Source organism: Hylobates moloch, unplaced genomic scaffold, assembly GCF_009828535.3.
Source record: "Hylobates moloch isolate HMO894 unplaced genomic scaffold, HMol_V3 SCAFFOLD_9, whole genome shotgun sequence".
Classification (NCBI taxonomy): domain Eukaryota; kingdom Metazoa; phylum Chordata; class Mammalia; order Primates; family Hylobatidae; genus Hylobates; species Hylobates moloch.
Window position 1 is genome coordinate 20,047,535 of NW_026652284.1, and position 17,033 is coordinate 20,064,567.

General features: G+C 57.4%; 1 protein-coding gene across 18 annotated transcripts in view; it reads right to left on the reverse strand.

Moving 5' to 3' along the window:
* Positions 1-17,033, reverse strand: part of RAP1GAP (RAP1 GTPase activating protein) — a 73,165-nt gene that overhangs the window by 8,983 nt on the left and 47,149 nt on the right. For all 18 annotated transcript variants that reach the window (XR_004370887.2, XR_004370886.2, XR_004370883.2 and 15 more), the window contains 15 exons: positions 15,039-15,074; positions 14,049-14,096; positions 12,957-12,995; positions 12,329-12,514; positions 9,011-9,114; positions 8,655-8,733; positions 8,202-8,255; positions 7,067-7,150; positions 6,754-6,854; positions 6,490-6,619; positions 5,158-5,313; positions 4,612-4,683; positions 3,883-3,969; positions 3,269-3,406; positions 1,112-1,243 (listed from right to left, as the gene is read on the reverse strand). Coding sequence is in view for 11 of the 18 variants with exons in the window: in XM_058443913.1 (XP_058299896.1) it covers positions 1,112-1,243; positions 3,269-3,406; positions 3,883-3,969; positions 4,612-4,683; positions 5,158-5,313; positions 6,490-6,619; positions 6,754-6,854; positions 7,067-7,150; positions 8,202-8,255; positions 8,655-8,733; positions 9,011-9,114; positions 12,329-12,514; positions 12,957-12,995; positions 14,049-14,096; positions 15,039-15,074 (1,446 nt within the window). In the remaining 7 variants the exon portion in view is untranslated. The remainder of the gene's footprint in view (positions 1-1,111; positions 1,244-3,268; positions 3,407-3,882; positions 3,970-4,611; positions 4,684-5,157; positions 5,314-6,489; positions 6,620-6,753; positions 6,855-7,066; positions 7,151-8,201; positions 8,256-8,654; positions 8,734-9,010; positions 9,115-12,328; positions 12,515-12,956; positions 12,996-14,048; positions 14,097-15,038; positions 15,075-17,033) is intronic.

A 17,033-nucleotide genomic window follows, 5' to 3' on the forward strand; every position in this document is an offset into this window, starting at 1 on the left:
GATGGGTGGGTGGATGGATGGATAGATGGATGAGTGGGTGGATGGGTGGGTGGATGGGTGGGTGGGTGGATAGGTAGATGGGTGGATGGATGGATGGGTGGGTGGATGGATGGGTGGCTGGATGGATGGGTGGGGAGCACAGCAGTGGGTGCAGTGTCCTGGGGTGGCCACTAGGCAGTGGACAGCAGTGAGGCCCATAGCCATAGGCCGTATTCATCCATGTGCCCAGCACTCCTGAGTGTGAGCAGCAGAATCCAAGAACCTGGACAACAGTCAGTGATCACACAGGAGGTGCTCCCTCTGGAGATGCTCACACAGAAGCCAGATTCCCAACACACAATAGGCAGCCACACCACAGAGGCCCCGGCTGCTGCGGACACACAGTAGGAGGTGCTCACAGAGAAAGTACCCACACAACAGCTCACTTCCTGACACACAGTAGGTGTTCACTGACATCTAGGGCTTATCACACACAATGTGCTCATATAGCAGTCCATTTTCTGACACACAGTAGGTTCTCACACAGCAGCCCAGGGCTGCGCACACAGTAGGCGCTCACAGAGTTGATGCTCACACAACAGCCCAGGACCTGACATACAGTGGGTGCTCACAGGTACTCAGGGCCAGGCCCACAGTAGATGCTCACAGAGTGCATGTCCACACAACAGCCCAGGGCCTGACACACAGTGGGTGCCCACAGCCCGACACACAGTAGGTGCTCCCAGAAACCCAAGGCTTGACAGTAGGTGCCCACACAGCAGCCCAGTCCCCAGCAAACAGATAGATACTCAATAAGGAATGAGACACAGAGGCTGTCCCAGGGCTGACCTGCGGAAAGTCACACCTCAATGCGTAAGGGGCCAGGAGGAGGGGAGGGCCAAGGAGCTTGGGGAGGGGCTGCAGGCTGCAAGCTGTCAGCACTGCAGTGTCCTGGCCTGGGCACTTCACCCCCCTCCCATGGAAAGCAGTGGCTAGACCAAATCCAGAGCCTAGGATGGGCACGTGGGCAGCAGGGCAACAGAGAGAGGTGGAGCCAGGCCTCAGGAGGCAGAGGAGAGCTGAGGGGCCCCCCAGGGAGGGGCAGGGGCCTGGGGAGGGGGAGGGCACTCACTATTCCAGCCGCCTTGGCCAGGTCGGGGTTGTTGGGCGCGAAGCTCCCGCTGTGGCTGGTGGACACAGTGTTGGGCTTCTTGTTGCTCAGCCCCATGGCATCCATGGATTGGCTGCGGCTCCGGATGACCCGCTGTGAAGGGGGTGGCGGTGGAGGAGGCACAGGATTCCTAAGGGCCGTCCCCTTGGGGAAACCCAGGAGCCCAGGCATCTGGTCTCTCCCTCGTGATGCCACTCTGGGTGAGCCCTGGAAATCCTTTCCCCTGGGCACGTGGCCAGCACGGCAACAGAGGGAGGTGGGGCCAGGCCTCAATTTCCCTGTGTGTCACATGAGAAGCAGGTACATATGGGGCCTAAGGGTAGCTCAGGTATCGGCTCTGCCACCAACTTGCCGGGTGGCCTTGGGGACACCACTTCACTTCTCTCAGTCTCTGGGACACACAGGCTGCTCTGTGCTGAGTGTCCTCATGTGGCTGCGTAAGGACTGCAGAAGACACTAGGTCATGGCCAAAAGTGTGCACGGAGAGCCCTCTTGACACCTGAGTTTCATTCCTGTTAGGGCCTCTTAGAGGTCTCCTGCCTTCTTTCTTTTCTTCCCTCCCACCCTCCTTCCTTGTTTTTTTCAGACCAATCTATACCAAATGCTTGCTATGGGACCAGCGCTTTACAATCACTCTGTCACTGGATCTCCCTGCAAGATGGGGACTAGCAGTCATGCCCATTTCACACACGATGGAACTGAGGCAGGGGTGAGGCCGGCATGCCAGGACCCATGCCCTCAACTCTGGACTCCGCTGCTTCTGAGAAATTCTTTGACCTAATCTAGGTCCACCGTCCAGCACCTAGCAGATGTGGGACCATCGGAGTCCTCCTTAAAGGAGACACCCCAGATCCATATTGACCCCACCTGTCCTGTCTCCAGTCCCCAAGCCTCTTTCTCAAAGATGATCTGTTCACCTCAGTTCCTGAGCAGGCCTGGGCAGCTGGGCTAATTCCCTTATTCCAACCCATAGCTCCAGCTGTTTGACCTGCCCTGGGTTGAGGGTGAGGTGTGACCAGCCATTCGGGCACCTGGAGGATGGGCAGTTATCCTCCTGTGGGTGGAGGAGACGGTGGCAAAAAGGCTGCCACCTGGGGCCCTGTGGCCTGGGTGAGTCCAGACCCTGTCCAGGAACTACTCCACTCCCCACACTTCTCATTTCAGACAACAGTTGCTGAGGCAGACAGGCAAGGTTTTGCATTTTGCTTTTAAACTTATATTGCACTAACCTAACTCTTTTACAGATAACAATAACTGTATGAGGTAAGTTGCCATTACTCTACTCAACAGATAAAGAACTGATGCTCACAGAATGCCCAAGCTGGTAAGTAACAGAGCTGAGATTTGAAGTGTCCGTGCTCTTAATGCTAAGCTAAACCAGGGACAGGCAGGGTAGGTCACGCAGGCCAGGTCCCTCTCCAATGATCATGGTTCACACACCTCTTCTGAGAACTCTATTTCTTTCCCTCAGTCAAGACAGAGCCTCTTCCTCTCTTCTCTGCCTTCGGACCTGGCAGCCTTTGTACGAGCAGCCCTTGCTGGCTCCAGAATCCTCCACCCTTCAGCAGGATTCCCAGGTGAATTCTCCACCTAGGCCCCACCTCCAGCAGTTACCCCTCCCCAAGCCAGGGCCCCACCTTACACGCCGCTCCCTTAAACTCTACCCAAGGCAGACTATGTCCCCAAGTGTAAGCTCATTCTAAAGCCCAGGTCCACTTCGAGCCCTGCCCTCATCCCAGACTACAGCCTCCTTTAGCCACACCCCCACGCCATGTCCATTAGCCCCGGCCCCTGACTCCACCCCCAGCCACGTCCCTTCTCAGACTCCACCCCCAGGCGAGCGGCCTCTAGTCACACCTCCACACCATGTCAATCAGCCCCAGTCCGGGACTTCGCCCCAGCCACGCCCCCTCTCAGACTTCACCTCCAATGCGAACTGCCTCTAGCCGCACTCCCCATGCTGTGTCAATCCCTCAGGCCGGGACTCCACCCCCTCAGCCACGCCCCTTCTGCCAAACTCCACCCCCACGCCGTGTCCATCAGTCTATCAGCCTCAGCCTGGGATTCCGCCCTAGCTACATCTCTGCTCCCCGGCCAGTTAGACCTGGGGCCCTTCACCTTGAAAGACTCAAAGAAGCCGCCGCCCCCACTGCCATTCTCCATCTTGTCCTCGTCGCCGCCCAAGCCCATCATGGACTGGCTGTGGATGTGTAGTTCCTCATAGAGCGTCTCCAGGAGGGCGGCCCGCGTCCGCTCCTGTGGGTCAGGCCCGGGCCGTCAGGAGGGACCCCAAGGATCAGCCCTTCGGCCCACAGTTCAAATCCTGGCCACCTTCTCTGAATGAGTGGGGGAGTGGGGAGGGCGGAGGGCTCCTGCACCGCCTTCCCCCAGGCCACTCCACAGCTCAAGCAGCCCCCAGGGACCCTCATATGAAGGGCCTCTCATAGCCCCTTCAAGATCTGGCTTCATGTCCCCACCCCCCAGGTCCACCCCCCACCCAGTCCCAAGGTGTCTCTGTCAGCCTAACCGCCTCCCAGTATCTCCTGGGAACTCCTCACTATCCCTCCAGCTTCCTCTCCCCGACTTCCTACTCATCCATCAATCCATCCAGTCCCAGGTGTCCCCGCTAAGGCCAAGGTCTGAACATGGCTTTTCCCTTCCCAGGGACAGGGCTGAAGTTATAGGTGGGAAGGTGAGAAGAGGGTCACCCAGCCCTCACAGCCCATACTCACCTCCAGTTTGGCAAACTTCTCCGCCTTGTAGCAGGCATATTCAGCATTGATCAGCTTTGTCAGCAAAAATTCCTGGAACTCAGGCCCCTGGAAACCCCCAGTGTGGAGGAGATAAGAAAGGAAAGTTGAGATGAAACATAAACAAGGGTCTGAACCCCAGTGAGGCAGAGGCTGCAGCTCCTGAACCATGCTCTACTGGGGCCTGAGGTCACCCTCTTCACTCCCAATAGGGCATCTCCCTGGGCTCACCTCCCCAGGTACCTTCAAGGGGCCCCAGTGCCCTTCATGGCTGCCCACGCCCTCGGGAGAGCAAACTCCACAGATGTTGGGGTCTCGACCTACTGCTTCAGTCTAGGGTAGCAGAACACGCTATGTACAGAGCTGAAGCCCAGGCTTGAAGTGTGCCCCTCCCCAAACATTTTAGAAGAAAGAAGAGACTGGAACTGTCAGAAAGAGAACAGAAATGAGGAAAGGCCAGTCTACTATGGAAAGTGTAAAACAATCATGTAGTTTATTCTGTGACCTTGTGAAAAAAAAAAAAAAAAAAAAAAAAAAAAGGTGCTTTCAAGATGAATGGAAAAGCCAGGCCCCAGTTGCAGTTAGGGGAGCCCAGCTGCCCTGGCACACAATGAAGCTTTGGGACCTCATAAGGCAGAATGTGTATGCACCCCCCAGGCCCCCACCCATTTTGTCCTGCTCTGCCCATGACTGGTGGGGGGTGCCCCTCACCTTCCTGAACACGGCGGGGTCCGGGAGGGGGGGTCCGAAGAAGGGCACATCATCTCTTGCAGTGACAGAGACCTGGAAGGGAGGGCAGCTGTCCGTTCCTGTGGAGCCTGGGGTCTGCTCTGCCTCACCCCAGCCAGAAACCCCTACTTCGCCTCCCTGGCCTGCCCCTTGGTCAGGGAGGCCCAGTGACTGTGGGCTGGATGAATCTTTCTTCCAGAGATTTCTGCCCTCTATCTTTTGCCCTGAATTTTAGTGGTGGAGATGGGTAGGGGCCTCAGGAATCATCGGGATGGTGAAGGCAGAGGAGGCTATGGGAGGTGGAGGACAGTGATACCAGGCCAGGAGGCAGAGGAGGGAAACTGTCCTCTCTGAGAGGGTGAGCTTTGGGGAAGACAGGGGGCGTGGTGTGAACAGTGCACCAGTGAAGCCTTCCACGGTCCCCCAGTTATAGCTGGAAAAAGTGAGGCTCAGAGGGGCATCCCAGGGAAGGCAGAGCTGCAGCCAGGGCCCTTGCTGATGCCCCTGGGAGGCTCCAAGGGCACCCACCTTGTAGAGGGGTCCGTCAGGGCCCCCGCCCTCAGCCTGCACCACTACGTAGGCGTGCAGGAAGTTGGATGCGATCATGTCAGGCACGAACGGAGTGTTCTCATCCTGGAAGACCACAGCCACGATGTCATTCCCGATGTGCCGCTTCCGCTGCAACTGAGCACAAAGCCACGGGCCTTCACGGTCTGGCCAGAGGGGGCCCACTGGGGAGAGGGGTGCCCACGGGAGTTTAGGAGGGTTTGGGGTAGTCAGAGGGCACATCTAAGGATTTGCTTTACCCAAAATAATGTAGCAAAAACACTTGTCTTAAAACTATTTTAGTTGAAAAATGGCCTGTTTGGAACAGCGTAGACTCTTCAGGTGACGAGGGAACACTAATATCCCAGACCTCACCACTAATCAATTCATCCATGTAACCAAAACCCACTTGTACCTGGATATCTATTGAAATTACAAGAAAAATTATTTTAGTTTTCTTGGAATGCTGCGACAGAAGATGAAACCAAGGCCAAGAGAAGTGACTTGGAAGGTGCTCTAATGAGCTATAATGAGCTTGGGGACTCGAGCCCAGGTCTCTTGGTCCCCAGACCCTACCTCTCAGCCCTTCTCCTATCTCAATGCCCCAAACATGGCCCCCGATCGAATAAACAAGCTCAACTTGGTATACATTCATGTTGCTAAAATGAACACAGACCCTTAGTAAACTAAAGTTAAGAGACACTAAAAATAAGGAATAACTATTTCCATTTTTCTCACATTTCCCTTTTATCCCTCTGGGCTGGGGACCTGATTGGGAAGGCAGATAGCCCTGTAGGAGGCTCAGGACAAGGGCGCACACGTCCGAGTTCAGTTCCTGGCACGTGCCTTGCAGGTCCTCGAGTCCAGGCCTTTGCAGAAGCTGTTCCCGCCACCTGGAGCATGTCCCGTCCTTCTCCCAGCTCCTTCACAGCCTAAAAGTCACTTTCTCTTGAAAGCTTTTCCTGACTCCCACCTCTGCCAAGACTACATGTCCCCACATGACCCCACGATGCTCTCCACTCCCCATAAAACACCAGCTCAGATCTGCTGAACTCTTGCAACGTACTAGGCACTGTTCTAGTCCCTCTATGCACCCACGCATTTATGCTCACCTAGGAAGTGGGTGCCATTCTGACTGTAGAAACCAAGGCTTTCTGTCTCCCCTGACACAACGAGAGCCCACAAGTGGGGGCGCTGATCATTTCCATCTCTGTCCCAGGGCCCGGCGCTGAGCCTGGCGTGATGGAGGCTGAACGGACAGGTGGAGGGGGAGGACAGGTGGAAATGGGACGCAGGTGGGGGTGCCCAGGCTACCTGCTGGGCGTCCCCTTCTGTGTAGGGCAGCTTGGTGGACACGTGAAACATGATCTCCTTGTTGCGGAAGTTGCAGTACACAGATTCGGTCCCCGTCTGCCCGTGGGTCACGTCCAGGCCTCCTCGGAACCTGCCCCCGGGCCCCCCAGGCCACGGCTCAGTCTCCAGCCCCGGCCAGGCCTCAATGGGGCCAGGACAGGGGCTCCCTCCCTGCCCAGGAGCACAAGTCAGATTACACTGTGCTCAGCCCACCCTAATACTCACCCCTTGAAGTCCTGCAGTTTGACCTTCTGGCCAAGAAATTCAAGGAACTCCACGAAGGCGGGACTTTCCTCGTTGGTGCTGAAGAGTTCTTCCTCGGAGGTCTGGGGATGAGGGGCCAAGGTCATTGAGCTGGAGTTCCTGAGAAGCCCCTGCCCTCTGTCCCTACTCGGACCCAGAGAGGGCTGGAGGGAGGACCTCTGGCAACCCTTGGGCTCCCGAGTCCCTTGGCCGGTGTGCTGCCCTGGAAAAGGTGTGAGGCTCCAGATACAGGGCCTGGTGGGGAGGGGCGGCAGGGAGGAGGAGGTGAGCACACCTGCCCGAGCTTCTGATAAATGACGCCAAACTTGAAGTTATTGCTGATGACATGCTCGTCAAAGGTGACGATGAGCCGGGAAGCCTGCAGGAGAGGACGCCGGGTGAAGAGGCTGCGTGTGCAAGCTGCCATTCGACGTGCTCTTCCCTTGTGCCAAGCACTGAGCCAGGCGCTCTACACGCATCACGTCATGTAATTCTCAGAACAAGCCTGGGAGGGAGACAGTCCAGCTGTCCCCTCTGAACTTCAGGTTCAGAGACCTTAAGTGACTCGCCTAAGGTCGACAGCTTGCAAGCACGTGCAGGCTTGGGATTTGACCCCAGGTCCGTTGGATTCCAAAGCTTAAGCTCACTGCTCCTGAGTTTTGCTGTGAGCCCCGGTCCTGCCATGCCAAGCCCACCCCTACTCCACTCTAACTCCCAACTCACTCCTCGGCTCCTCTGTAAACCCACACCATCCTCCCAGAACAGGCCACGTCCCACCAATTTGCTGTGGGCATTGAGCGAGTTCTCCTCCTCACCTTAGGCCTCAGTTTCCTCTCCCATAAGCAGGAGGTGGGCCCTGGTTTCTGAAGCCCCTTCAGGATACCTTTTCTGGACCACACCACCTCACACTGCTCCAGAATTCAGTCAGGGACAAAAGGGTTTACCTGTCTGTCCTCTTCCAGGAGGTGCCAAGCCCGTGCCCCTAGCCCCACACTGTCACAGTGCCTAGAGCCCAGCTCCCAGCATCCGAGCAGGAAGTGCCGGGGCTATTCTCTCTCTACAGGTCTCTTCTGGGATAAAAAGGCAAGGCCAGTAGAAAAGACACCCGTTCCAGAGGGGGACTATGGCACAGCTTGCTCTCAGGAGGGTCCCCAAACATCACAGAGGTTCCAGATGTGAGTGAGGCCAGCCTCGAAGGCAGACAAACTAAGGCTTAAACGCAGGCCCTCCTATCTGCTGTGCACCCTGGGGGAAGGCACAGGCCCTTTCGGTGGCTCCTCTTCTGCAAATTGTGGATTTCACAAGGTTATTGTGAGGATTAAATGAGAGAACCTGGGGAAAATACCTGGCACGCAGAAGGTGCTTTATAAATGCTCAGTCTTCCAGTTACTCACCCACCCTCAGTGAGCTGTGCCCAGATCCAACCATACCTTGGGGTAGAGCACAGGATAGAACCGATCCACGTTGACGTCTTCACACACCAGCTGCAGGAGGAGATAAGGGAGGGGCGTGGGGCGTGGGGCCAGGGAGGAGAGGACGGGGCTGCCTGGGCCTCCCTGGTCAAGGTCTGGGGAGGAGCCATGCTGGGAATGGCCAAGGCTAAAGCAGGACTCTGGGTTCACTGTTGCTCAGGGAACGGAGGTCCCCTGAGATCTGAAGGTGCTATAGAGAAAACCAAAAGCACACAGGCAGGGAACGGGGGCCCAGGAGAACACGTGGCAGCCCAAGACACGGCGGGAACACGTGAGAGACGGCCTCAGGTTAGGGCGGCAGCCCAGGGCTAGGGCCTACAGCTGAAGGGGGCGCGCCAAGGCAAAGCTGAAGCCCCACAGGTGCCCATCTGCGGGGCCAACCAGGGAAGCTCAGGAGAGCGGAGGCCTCACCTTTGCCATCTGGACGACATTAGGGAACTCGGTGAGGCAGGAGATGGGGATGACATCATGGTATGTCCGGCACTTGGTCCTGGGAAAAGAGTCACATGATGAAAGCCTGGGCAGCTGGACAGGAAAATGGGAACCCCACTCCCCACAAAGTAAGGCCAGAAGTGGGTGGACCACAGCGAGGACCAGAGGTGATGATGGGTGTTAGGCTGACTCGGGTACTAACTTGCTGTGCAACCTCAGGCAAATCTCTGCCCCTCTCTGGGCCTTGATGAAGAGAGTAGGTCAAATGAGATGGGCTCTGAGATTGTAAGACCTCAGCCCTTCCTGCCATCTCGGGACTCCCCCACCACCCTCACCTGAGCAGCAGCCGCAGGTGCTCTTGGTCCCCGATGACATCGTACTTGAGTGAGAAGACAAGGTGGCCGAGGGCAGTGTCCAGTGAGTAGTAATTGAAATGCTCCTGCAGTGGGAGGTGGGGGCCAGGGGAGGGGGTGAGGCTGAGCATGGGGCTTTTGGAAACGAGGCCAGAAAGCCAACCCACTCCCAGATGCAGGTCCTTCGCCCATAGCAGGTGTCACGGCTTATAGCAGACCCCACGTCAGACAGACTTGCACTCAAAGCCCCACTCTGCCACTGACCAGCTGGGCAGCCTGAGGAGGTCACTTGGCCTCTCTGTGCCTTGCTTTCCTAGTCTGCCAAATAGGAGGGAACCCTGTACTTTGGTGGCGGCCAGGACTGAAAGGGATGAAGTGCCTGGCTCAGTTCAGTGAAGGTGGGTAGTAACACCGGATCTCTGGGTGCTCATCGAGTCGGGACCATATTCGGACCTGCATGCCTGTCTTCAGCCCTGGTCCTTCTCAGGGCTGGGCACCCAGCAGGTGCTCAATGAGCAAAAGCTGATTGCCCAACCTGTGACTCTGTGGCCCCTGAAGCCAGGGCCCGTGAGAAACAGGAAGCGAAACATCTCATAACACACAGGGCGGCTGGCCAGGCAGGTTTCCACCCTCCTGTCTCACCTGGAGGAGAGGGCACAGGGCTGGGAAGACACCCTGGGGAGTATCAGGGGTGGCTGTGGCAGGGATGGCACCCCCCAGAGAGGAGCCCAGGGCTGGCACCTCCGAGTGGGGAAGTCCCAAAGCCGAGGGCTGGAAGTTCAGGGAGACACCACCCAGCCTGGCCCCGGGCTCCCCCTGCCAACCTCAGCCCCAGCCCTAGCCCAAGCTCTGGGAGTGGAGCCGGCTGCCCGGCCACACCCGCCCCAGGAATCATCCTAGAAGTACATCCTGTTCAAACATGAACACCTGTGCTCAGAGGCCAGGAGCAGATAGAGGCAGGGGCCCAGTGGATGTGCCCCACGAATCCACAGCTCAGGGGCATTTTCAATGGACCTGGGGCAGAGTCCCCCAGCTCTGCCTGGGCACAGAGTGGCAGAAACCCCCAAATGCTTGACATCATCCAGCAGAGAGGGAGTGGCAGGCACTTGATAAGGAGGCACTTGGTAGGGAAGTCCAGAGAGTGGGGAGTTTACCTGGACACCCCCAAGCCCAGAGGAGCCCCCAGGACACAGTGGGAGAGTGGGCTCAGGGTCCCAAGAAGTCAACGCCCAAAGTCATCCTAACCTCCCCCGCCTTCCAGGATAGGGCCCAGTGCCTGGGCACCTGGCTGCTTCCCCCGTTACCCCACCGGGAGTCAGGAAGGGGCCCTGCTATTCTGCCAGCCCTGGGGCTTCTCCCCTCAGTACTGCTAATCTGATCCTGGACATGAGGCCTCTTCTCTTTTTTTTGAGATGGAGTCTTGCTCTGTTGCCCAGGCTGGAGTACAGTGGCACCATCTCAGCTCACTGCAATCTCCACTTCCCAGGTTCCAGCAATTCTCCTACCTCAGCCTCCCGAGTAGCTGGGATTACAGGCGCCCAGCACCACACCTGGCTAATTTTTGTATTTTTGGTAGAGATGGGGTTTTGCCATGTTGCCCAGGCTGGTCTTGAACTCCTGATCTCAAGTGATCTGCCCACCTCGGCCTCCCAAAGTGCTGGGATTACAGGTATAAGCCACAGTGCCCGGCCGCCTCTTCTGACCCTCCAGCCTGCACTTCTTCAGAGCCTACTGCACTCAAGGTCCACCACCTTCATCTGTTCCTACCTTCATCTGTCACTTGTCATTCGTTCAACAAACTTTTGTGAGTGCCAACCATGTGTTTGGCATATACAGTACCCCCAGATCCTACCACCTGCCAGACCCAGCTGGGAACGTCTGGACAGCAGGTGCCGGATGCAGGTCTCGCTCCACCTCTAGGGCTCAGCTGGGAAGTAGAATTCCATGCTGGGTTCTGGGTTTGTTCCCAGGCAAAGGCTCCTGACCCTGGGCTTGCTGGTTTAGTCCCAGTCACAGTGGATCCTCCACCTAACTCCATTGGTTAGCACCAGTGTCTCCCAGAGTTAGGCCAATGCCCCGGCCCAGACGGAGGTCACACATCTTTCCAACCCCCAAGGAGTCACCCCCTCTTCCCAACACACACACACACACACACACACACACACACACACACACACACACACACACAGTGACTAGGAGCATGATCTCTCCCGTGCACCTTAATGGAAGGTCAGCCAAAGCTGGTTCAATTCCCAGGCTTAGTCATTGTGTGACCCTGACTAAATCATTTACCCATCTGAGCTTCGGTTTCCTCTTCTGCAAAAACAGAATAATCCTGATATCACCAAGTAATTATGAAGACATGAAAACAGCTAACATTAACTGAGTATTTACCATGTGCCTGGCGTGGTTCTAGAAGCTTTGCATGTACTTTTATTATCCCCGTTTTCACAGATGAGGAAAGTTAAATAACTTGCCCAAGGTCACACTAACAGTTAATGGAAGAGCCAAGATTCCCACACATGCCACGAGACTCCAGAGCCTACGACCCACTTCCCCATTTTGGCTCTATGCTGACGAAGAGACAGCACCCGGCCCGCAACCTGCCACACAGGTTCCCGGCATGGGACCTCCCTTTGGCTCCCACAACACTCTGACGAGTTGCTGCTGGGCAGGGTTCCTCCTCTGTGCTGGTGGCGGGGCAGGGGCTGCATTAATCCATGACATTACTGTTCTAACTCCAAGCTGCCCGAAGGGAGCGCCTGAGTCTATTGTGTTGGCTGCTGTATACCTGGTGCCTAGAACAGGGCCAGGCACACAGCTAGTGCTCATTATTTGCCACCCCTGACTGAGCACTTACTTTGTCTCAGACGCCACTGTAAAGACCTTACAGATATCAGCTCAGTGAAGCCTCACAGCAACCTCAGGAGGTGGGTATCATTACCACCAAACACCATTTTCACAGATTAGGAAATGAGGCACAGAGAAGTTAAGCGATTTGCCCGATGTCCTGTGTAGTGGGTGGCAGAGCCAGGATTCAAGCCCTGGTAGAGTCTCTGCCGTGAACCACCATGCCATAATGCTGCCTTTGCAATCAATGTTTGTTGAATGAACAAGTGATTCCGCCATGCATGTTCCTTGGGGACTGGGAGTGTGTGTGGTGGGAGCACATTCACTCAGGGCTCTAGGACTGTCACTCAGCCCTGGCCCATGGGTTCTGCTCCCTCCCAGGCCCAGCCTCGAATGGGGCTGAACTGTGACCCACCCCAGCCAGTCCCGCTGCACCAGGCGGCCACCCACCTTGCCGAGAAAGTGCTTCCGGTAGATGCGGGCTGTGGGGTTGCACTCGAGCTTCACCTTGGTCGTGGGCGACTGCAGTGGCTCTGTCTCGGGGATGCTGGTGATTTCGTGGTTGGTGCCCTCAATCCAGTAGCCCCCAAACTGCGGCAGCAGGATGAGGGGGAAGGGTCCTTCTCGCCCCAAGACCTGAAGAGGGACTCAGCTGACAGCCACCCCACACTGTACCCCACTGGGGGCCCCAGGACACCCTCCCAACTCAGACCTGGAGCCACTTCTGTCATGGCTAAGGGGTATGAGGGGACAGGCCAGAGCCTGTGTGGGCCCCAGGGTTCTGCTCCAGCCCTTTCCCTCAGCCAGACCCAGACAGTGCCGAGACCCAAGTCTCTAAGAGGGGGTGTGGGGGCAGGTAGAGCTGGAGCATGACCTTGGCCCAGGAGGCTGGAACATTTGGCTCAGAAGGCCTGAGGGTTCAAATGGGCTCTGAGGCCTTGGGCCTGGAAATTAAGTCTCCAGCCCGCAGCAAGGCCTGCAGGTCAGGCTCCTAAGGAGGAGGACCTGGTATCCAGAAGCCCTGCGTAAGTGCCTCCTGGGCTTGGGTAAGGGTGGGCGCGGGGGTCTAGCTGAGTACCTCGTGCACGCTCGGGTAGGGAATGTAGTCCTCCTCTGTCTGCAAAACACGAACAGGGCAAGGGTCTCTCCATCTGTCCATCCTCCAGTCCCCCCAGAGCTCGCCTCTGCTTGGCCAGCCTCAGGGCTGAGAGTGTAGATGGGGCCCTGGCCTCATCGCCTCTTACAGATGGGCAGGGGCTGAGGCAGGCTTAGCGTGCTGAGTGCTGGCATCTTCTGGGACTCTCCTTGCCTGGAGAAAGGAGGGCTCACTGCCTCCCCAGAAGAAACCGCTGGACTGCCTGGAGGGCTTGTTAACACGGGTTGCTGCACCCCACCCTAGAGCTTTGGATGCAGCGGTCTGGGCGGGGTCTGAGAATGTACATTTCTCACAGGCTCCCAGGTGGCACTGATGCTGCTGGTGTGAGGGCCTCTGCCCCGAAGACAGCATCAGGCTTACTGCCCATGCACCCTCCTCTAACCCTCACCCTGCAGCCCTGGGCCCACTCCACCAGGCCTGGTCTTCTAGGGTCTCTGGGATCCCAACTCACCAAGAACCATAAGCTAAGAAAAGTGGGTCAAAAACAAGAGCCTCCCTCTCATCTTGCTGGGTCCGCTGCCTCCGGTCAGTCTCCTCACCAGTGGCTGGGGGGGCACCCAGGCCTGCCTCCCTATCACTCCCTCCCCATCTAGACAGCAGCTTCATGGAGCAGGAGCTCATAAGTCTCCTAGGGCCTGGGTTGGAGTCTTCCTGCAACTGCTGGTCATCACTGGTTTCAGGGAAAACATTTGGCAGCAGCTGTCTTTGAGAGATGAGGGCTTCGAGTTTGGGGCGGGGACGCCTGGAGAGGCAGGGGGAGTCTGCAGTGGTGAAGACGGAGAGGAGGAGCTAGAATAGAGGCCCCGGCCCTCCAGCAAGAGAGGGGTTCTCCCCATCACAGAACTCCTAGAGGGCAGGGGCTGGGTCTACCCTGCTCGCAGCTGTGCCCCCCCCCGCGCCTGGCACACTGTAAGACTACTTGCTGAAAGGGGATGGATTTCCTGCTTGATGGGCAGCACTTCCCGGACCCCCTCCACCCCCTAGAGAGGGAGGCAGACTGCCAGGCCCACCTACTTTGAGGGGCGGTGGGAAGGAGCAGCCTTGTTCATCCATCCTGCTTCCCTGTAAGAGAAGGCAGCACTGTTACACCCTCCCAGGCCGGCTGCCAGGCGCTGCCTCCCCTCCCCAAGGCATGCAAGGGGAAAGCCCTAGGAGGCGGCTCGCAAAGGTGGGAGTACTCCCAGGACAGGGTGCTAGCTGGCTGGGGGCCCTGGGCCTCTCTGAAGGGCTGGCTGTCCCAGTAGTGACCGGAGCTGGAGGCTGGCAGCCTCAGGGAGGGCTGGGGACTCTGCGGGAATGCATGTGCCACTGGGAGTGGGGGCAGGGGAGGTGCACATGCCGGTGTGCGCGCTGGTGGGGGGGCTGTTATCTACACAGATATGTGTTGAGGGAGAGGGGGAGGGGGAGGGAGAGGCAGAGACGAGACAGAAAAACAGAGAAATAGGAGACATTGGAGAGAGACAGAAAGAGAAACAGGAGGCATCGAAGTTTAGAGGGTATTCAAGGCACTCCCACACCAGCACCTCCTGCCCACCTCCCAATGCATACCTATGTGAAAAGCAGACGGGGCTGTGGGGTGGAGGGTGGAGGGGTAATACCTCCCACTCCTGCAGCACAGTCTCTGGCTGACAGGCCCCCAGCATCTGTCCCCTCCTCCAGTTCCATTCCACCTGGGCCCCCCACCACAAAGCCTGTGGTGTCTCTCACTGGGTGAGGGGCTGTGTGTGTCTGTGGGGTGGGCTGATGTACTGACCCCAGCCCTGTTGCAGTTTCACACAGGGATGGGAGCTGGGAGCCTAGATGGACTCTGGCGTCAGAGAGGGGGTTGGGCATCCTCTACCCTGACCTCCAGACAGAGGACCCTGGACAACCAGTAGCCACTATCTTTTACTGGCGTGGCCTGTCCTCAGAGAGGTGAAGGGCTGGAGATGCAACAAGGGTCCCCCAGCCCCCAGCCCAGCCAGCTCTGTGGCTCCCCAGAACAGGCCACAGAGCCATCCTCACCTGCATCTTCTCAATCATCTCAAATAGATCTGTGTTCTGCAACAGAGACGGGGAGAGCAAGGTCAGCTGATACCACCAAGCCTCAGAGGAGTCTCCACCCGCCCCGGCCCTCCGGGTCCCACCAGCTCCAATCAGTGACCGAGGCACCTGTCTGAGCAGCAAGTGGGAGTGGCGGGAGCATCGTGGGAGGGGGCTCTGTGTGGGAGACCCACAGGGTCTGGCCAACTGCCAAGTGAGGTGAGCCCAGAGCCCAGGGCCCAGGACCAGAGCCACCCACCCACTCAGTCCTGCTCCCTGACGGGTTGCTACCCTTGGGGAGGGACAGATCGCCCCAAGTCCCAGCTGCAGAGATGAGCCCATCCTGGATCCCCAGGAGGGGTCTGTGCTTCTCCCCACCTCTCCCGGAAGGGGGCAAGGCTCAGTCAACGAGGCTTGGGCCACAGCCCACTGCTCAGACAGCCCACCCCTCTCCAAGCAGAGTGAGCTGGGGGTGCTTCAGGGGAGAGGACACTGGGATGCCCACCAGCCCAGCACCTGTGCATGAGCCACCTGAACCCTCACACGCTCGAGCTACCCTCTCCTGAGGTGAGCCAGGGCACACGCAGAGTTAATCCCGTGTCTGCCAGCTGCGCTTGGCAGCCCTGGCCTCTCCAGCGCCAACTCCCTGTGAGCCTTCCTGGAAGGCGGCATCCCTGCTGGCTGGCCCAGCTGGGGGCTGGGCCTGGAAGCCCCCAGAGCCTCCAGGATGGTGACCCTCCCCCTGCCCCTCCAAGGCTCAGCTCAGGCGGCTCCTGCTGACATATGTGCTATGGAGTTGTACACCAGGAAGCACTCACACTCTCTCTCTCTCTCTGTCTTTCTCCCTCCCCTCCTGCTCGCACACACAGAAGCCTGCACACCAATATTTAAAGTCCCACTGCACCATGTATATGTTTCATGTACCAAGAAAACAACACACACAAACACATATGATGGGGACTGTGCACAGTGATTCTTAGAGCTATATACTAACACATAAATATACACGTTGGCGTTCTGAGTTACACAGGAGCACACCCACTCACACACATGCAGGTCCAAGTACCAGGAGAGATACACACACAAATGCAAACCCACACCTGTGCAGGTCTGCACACCAGTAACTGCACACACAGCTACGGTAACACCACAAACCACTCTCATGTGTGAGAACAAGATGCATGACAACACGCAGCCACAGAGGCGGGCAGGTGTGTCCAGGGAGACCCAGATGCAACCCCACACATGGCTACAAGCCCTGCCTGCCCCGGCAGGGTCACATAACAACAGTAAATGAGACTCAAAAGGTATCCAGCAACTGCCGGGGTAGATAATCCCCAAGGATGAGGGCCAGGGTCTGAACCTCACACAGCCCTCACCTGCACACACACACAGAGCCCTGGGAAAGGTCACAAGATACAAGCCCGTAGAAATGTGCACACTGTGAGGCCTGCCCATAGAGGCAAGACCCACCTTGTAAAACCCACCACAGGAGTCCATAGGACACCTTGACCATGGTCACCTATGGTCACACCCAACACCTCTGCATTTGAAAGAGACAATTCCGCAGGCAGTTACAGCAGAAACCACAGACACACACCTAAAGTCCAGGCAGACAAACATGCCTATCAACACGACACACTATGACAGCAACTTTGGCTTCTGTGCCCAGGTCAGCCACACAACCTCAGCTGGGCACGGCCCCAAAGAGTCACAGTGATGATGGGTGCATTAATGTCCCCCATTAAGACACCCCACTCAGGGTGACCAAACGTAGCCAGGAACACTCTAATACGCCTTGCTGCACTGGGAATCAGTCACATAAACACTGACACATGGTCCTGTCACCGAGTGTACACACAGCAACAAGCAACACCCACAGCTACAGCCTCACAGGGAGCAGCAGACGCCCTGACACATGCGAGGGCTCTGAGAGATGGGGCCCAGATGGGGGGTGCCCCACATGAAAGCACCACC